The 5,544-nt window shown below is 37.1% G+C and overlaps 1 protein-coding gene across 1 annotated transcript; it reads right to left on the bottom strand.

Moving 5' to 3' along the window:
* On the bottom strand, window positions 1–3,901 carry LOC112197883 (phosphate transporter PHO1 homolog 3). Its single transcript, XM_024338822.2, has 12 exons — window positions 3,213–3,901; window positions 2,760–3,114; window positions 2,623–2,671; window positions 2,402–2,473; window positions 2,121–2,250; window positions 1,889–2,009; window positions 1,525–1,783; window positions 1,331–1,435; window positions 1,202–1,246; window positions 922–1,071; window positions 530–808; window positions 1–445 (listed from the first exon to the last, which is right to left on the bottom strand). The coding sequence occupies exons 1-12, from the start codon at window positions 3,814–3,816 to the stop codon at window positions 212–214; spliced, it is 2,403 nt and encodes an 800-aa protein (XP_024194590.1). The 5' UTR covers window positions 3,817–3,901; the 3' UTR covers window positions 1–211.
* Window positions 3,902–5,544: the final 1,643 nt, after the last annotated feature.

Here is a 5,544-nt window from a genome sequence, read left to right as displayed (position 1 = left end):
AGGAGCCCTTATATAGGGAGTTACAACGTACATAAAAGGTAATAGAATCCGAATACATTGAATACCTAGAACCTTCTCCTATTACAACTCTAAACCCTAGTTTGTAGAGGCACACATAATGTCGACATCTTTCAACACTTTACAAAATTTACTGGTGCTGGTGAAATTCCTGTGTCTTCCAAAAAGGCAAAATGATTTCATGAGTCTAAGCCTACAGATGTTTGTGATCTTCATCATAGTTGAAGGGAAGTGGCACTGACTTGAATGCCCTATACTTGCCAACATTGTTCAAATGTTCATTCTCCAACCTGAAAAAACTCCAAATTCCTCGACGAATTATCTCCAAACTGGCCACAACTGCTATCATTGCTTGTCCATGCATGAAAGAAACATTAAAATCCAAAACGGTCTGCAACCAAGCAAATCTCAGCAACACATTCAGCACCTGCAATTCCCATTAACAAAATTAACCAGTTAGAAAATGTTGGTCCCTTAACACAAGGGATGAGCTTTTGTATATGCTACTCACCATGGCTCCAAAATATACACTTTTGTAAGGGATTACGAGTTTGTCTCTCAACCAACGATTCTTTGAACTACGTTGCAAAAGCCCCCAGTCTACAACAAGATCCCAATATGTTCCATACAGTGCAGCAATAATTGAAAATATCCCGGCAAGAATTTTCCAGTTTACATCCTTATTAAGATTGCAAGCTATCCTCATGCTAACAGCTACTATTGTGAAGAAGTACTTGAGTCCATTGTAACCTTGGTGATGATCCTTCTCTTCAAACAGGCGGCGGATGCACTGAAAAATTAGTGAAATGGCAAACATTAGCAAGTGACTAAAGGCTGATAATGAAGCTTAGGACACTGTTACGGAATGAACCAACAACGTACTACCAGGGATGTTGGTTGTACCTGAAGAAGGCGGGACCAATATGGAATACAAGCAACGATGAAACTGAAGGTGTTGAAAACCTCACTTGATCTGCAACTACTTTCTCTGCGTTTATAGTCTCCCCAACCATAGTAGCAAATGTAGAACTCCAAGCTTCTAATGGCTTGCACCTACATTCATAAAAAATTAAAAACCAATTCAGCACTCATTTATTAATTCAAAGAGATAAAATGAAAGAAGGAAAATGATATCACTGCAATGTCAGATTAGGAGGGGCGCATATTGGTACATTTTACTAACCTGGCTAGTGAACTGATCAGCCAAGAAGAAATCTGGCAGTGTGACCTGGAAAACAACCAAATTATTGAGTTAGTTAGTGATGTTAATTCACTTTGATCACTAAATAAGGTGCCTGAAGTTGAGTTTTACCTTATATAGAGGAGCACAGATACAACGGAACACACAAACAAGGAAGAAATAGCGACTTGAGCGATAAACGATGTTGAATGGGCATAGTAATATCCCAACTACAAACTGCAGATAAAAATCTAGCTAGTTTAGTTTAGAGTTCTGGAAATATGATGTAGCAAGGCAAAGCACCTAAAATAGTTCAATGATCTTACCAAAACCAAGAAGAGAGGGAGTAGTTCTGTTAGTGCTTTATAGTCTTGGGTCTGGGGGTCCATTTCCATGTCCAGATTTGAGAGAACAGCAGCTAGTGCTAGCACTGCCAGACCAAAGCTAACAAGGAGGACCTCTCTGTATCCCAACTCAGTTCCTTGCTTGAAACCAAAGATGAAAGAGTAATTGACTCTGTAACGTCTCCAGAAGTATATGTTCCCAGCATACATAAGCATGTGTAGAATAACGAATCCGAACAAGCTGCATTTGGAAGTTTAACATGTCAAGCAATCGAATATTACTATCCCCTTTCTTTAAAAGTTGGACAGATGAAATTAAAGCAAAACAAAACCTTAGTTACATTACCTGTATAGGGGAAATATGTTCTCCATATACTGGGTCCTCCCTGACTCATTCATAATGTCACGAGCGCGTACAATCAAAATCAGGGCTAATGTGAGAGCAACTGTGCAGCCAGCAAAGCAACCTAAAAGTTTTGCAATAAACAGATTCAGAGGAAAGGAAACGTACAACATAAAATTTTTATCAGTCTAAGAAACTTTAACTCTATATTTATTGATTTAGTTAGAGGTCTTACCCATGAAAAATGTTATCCTATGTCTTTCTATCTTTGGTTTTGGCCTTAAGACAGCCATCCCTTTCCGGCGATTTGAGTTAGAGAAATGCTTGATGAATGTACTTTCAACCCTCTCTATAAGCTTGGTAACCTGTACTATTACAAATTTCATATGAGACTAGAAAAGAAACTGCAGTGCCAAATTAAGAGAAGAAACAAAGGCAATTGGACAAAACAACAAAGTTTGCAATACATTATCTTTCAGCACTATGCGCAAAGATTTAAGCAACAATAATTCTGACCTCATCAGAGCTGCCAAGATAGGAGTCATCTACCATCTTCATGTACGGTTTTAATGTATTTCTTGAAGTAACCTGAAAAATTAATGAGGTACGAGTACAAGTATTACAAACCAAATCACTCACCAAAGAAAAAAAGTGAACAAAGTTGAAGAACTTTCTTTTGTTCATTTCTTGTATTCTATGCCTATTAACAATCGTCTATATATTGGCAGGGGAAATACCTTGTCATATTTCTTCATGATCTTTGAAAATGCCAATGTATTCAAGAACCTGTTCCATTCATCAAAAATATTAATTAGATACCAGTTACCTTAAAATAAGGAAAACTAACCAACCATCACATGTTAAATTATCTTACACAAAGCTCTTTAGAAGCCTAAGTTTCTGGTAAAATACGACGAAAGCTCTCTTAAGCTGTTCTTCAACTTTACTGAGATTTTCCCTGCTGAATTTGAGCTCGGTCTGCTGAGGCACATTGAGGAAACCTTTAATAGTCGAACGTGGAGTCTCAGTGGTTTGATTCATTGTCACACGACTTAGAACATCTAGTGGGGCAGGTGTAGACCATCTAAACTTCTTTGGCTTCTCTACCTTAACCTTTCTATCAACATGTTCTTCTTTCACTTTCTCATCTTTATCATCCTCACCGGAATTTTCCCCTTGGCTGCTTGGTCCACCCTCCTCAATCACATCCATAGCCATAGCCGCATGTCCTGAAATGAAGCATAATATTATGCACAAGACATTTAATCATTTTCTTATAATTAGTTCATTTTGTCTTGAACAAAATAACAATGTAATTAGTACTTACTGCTTGCTTTGGCACCTCTAGGAGTTGAAGCAGCCAACTGAGCTGTGGAAGCTGCAACATCCGAAGCAAGACGAGTCATCTCGCCAGACCAATCAAACAGCCTCTGAGGATTCTCCACCTTAATCCGAAAAGCGATCAAAGCGTCCATTTGCTTGTTAAGCACAGCAGCTTCTTTCATGACCTCTTCAACTTTTCCCCTATAAAACTTCTCAACTTTGTTGAACTCATCATCAACCCTTCTGAAATACTCCAACTCCATAACCCCGCCTTCCTCGGCAGCCATTAAGAAAGTGGTCTGGTAACTCTCGTGATTCGACCCTGCTGATCTCACAGGGTTTACAAGGATGGCTTGGTTTTCGATGTCCGGACTTGGGCTAATGGGCTCTTGGTGATGCCGACTTCTGGTGAGACCACTGAAGGCTCTGTATAATGTCAGCCTCCGCTTTAGGTGGTGGGGCGGTGTGGTGGTTGCCGGAGGAGGAGGCTTGTTTCTTTGCTTCGAGTGTTGAATGTCTTTTATAAGTGATTTTAGGTAGTTGTAGTTCATGTATTTTTCTTGCCATTCTGGCACCATTTGTGCTGCAAATTCCTTCCCAAACTTCATTTTGAAGCAACAAACAATGAGCTAGTAAGTTAGAAATAAAATGAAAAACCAAATCAGAAATGACGATTAATGAGGTCGAAGTGAAGTCTATATATAATAGTTTCTGGTTGAACAATTATATATGGAAGTTTCAAAATTTAACACAGAACGCCATAGGGCTACTAGGTCTATAAGAATTCCTTTCCTAAAAATACTTTTTAATTGGCAGTACAGGGACGACCAAATAGTTTGAGGCTAAGCGACAACTGAACTTGACTCAGTTGACTGTTCTCCATTGCAGAGATATATAAAATAATAGATATGAATCTATGATGGTGACCAAAATATCAGTAATCACATGCTAAACGTGGAAGCAGTCACGGTTGACGACATTATCCATGAGACTTGAGTTGCAGTACGGAGAGAGACTCAAACTAACAAGAAGCTCAATGGAACTTTTTACTCGTGATGTATTAATTACTATTCCCCATGCAGTTTCTGAAAACGCTTTTAAAATTTTTACGGTGTTTTAAAATATTGAAATTTTGGAAGAGTAATGCTAGGTGAATATGTACTACATTTATGTGCCAGTTGATGTAACATAAAATCTAATCAATAAGAGAATTTCATTAAATGATGTGACTGTGTCACATCAAGTCTTACATAAAATATAATGCATATGGTATCTAAAAATGTGGTTCGTTTAACATTATTTATTTTGAAATTACGATCGTTAAATTGATCACTTTTGCGGTATGCCCTACACAATGTATGCCGAGGCAACAAATAATGCACTAAGTTTATTTCCATTGTAATTAATTAAGCCAAGTCCCTTGCCGCATTTTCCCACTTCACTTTCATTATTAATATTTAACTATCTCCTTAACAAGGGAATAGTTATCTATTCTGACTTAATCATAGAGTTTAAGCTGAATATATGGTAAGGTAATGTCATGTTCAACCCATTGACTTGTATAAAGTACTATGATTACCAAGATGGCTATTAGAAAAAAAAACAATCGACAAACAGTCTACGTACACACTGCCATGATAATTGAATAAAGAATCCAGTTAAGAGGAATCTAACATTAATGATTCTAGATTATCATGACCAGGTCTTTAATTTGGTGTTCAATAACCTAGAAGAGGATCAATCAACTTGCTTTCACAATTAAACACGCTTAATTAAGGCTCTAATTAAATATTTACTATTTAGGCGGCATGCCTGAAAGAAACATGAACATAAATTAAGTCAGGCATACATGCAGAGGTCTATCTCAATTTCATTTTAGTTAGTTTATTGTTTGTTTTTTTTCTAAAAGGTTTTGGCTTTAGTCCCCCTCCTTCACTCTTCTTCTTTGATTAATAAAATGGTGCGATAGGGAGGCATTTTCCTCTCTTATCCACGATTAGAGCTGTCAATGGGTCATGTCGGGTTGGGTTCGTATAGGGTCAAGGTATTTATCGTGTCGCAGAAGATAAATCCAAATCCAACCCATTTAATAATTGTGTCAAAAATTTAAACCCAAACCCAACCTATTTATTAAATGGGTTACCCGTTTCCAACCCACTTAACCTATTTAATAAATAGGTCGTGTCGTGTTAGACAAAATGACCCATTTAAGGGTTAACAATGCGATCCATTTAACTAAAAAAATGCATAAATTGATTAAATTCACTAAAAACTCCACAAGACAAAGAATATAAATAATTATATATAATTCATAAATAATTAAATCCAATGATTAT

The sequence above is a fragment of the Rosa chinensis genome, chromosome 4 (assembly GCF_002994745.2).
Source record: "Rosa chinensis cultivar Old Blush chromosome 4, RchiOBHm-V2, whole genome shotgun sequence".
Classification (NCBI taxonomy): Eukaryota; Viridiplantae; Streptophyta; class Magnoliopsida; order Rosales; family Rosaceae; genus Rosa; species Rosa chinensis.
The sequence above is the reverse complement of the archived record's forward strand: the minus strand, read 5'-3'. Positions and strand labels throughout refer to the sequence as shown.

Bases quoted from the DNA above. Each gene is read 5' to 3' on its own strand.
- LOC112197883 (XM_024338822.2), bottom strand. From the start codon at position 3,816: ATGAAGTTTGGGAAGGAATTTGCAGCACAAATGGTGCCAGAATGGCAA. The intron at 2,474-2,622 runs GTATTTCCCCTG...TTAATTTTTCAG, and splicing joins TCATGAAGAAATATGACAAG to GTTACTTCAAGAAATACATT. The intron at 2,251-2,401 runs GTCAGAATTATT...GTAATAGTACAG, and splicing joins ATCTTGGCAGCTCTGATGAG to GTTACCAAGCTTATAGAGAG.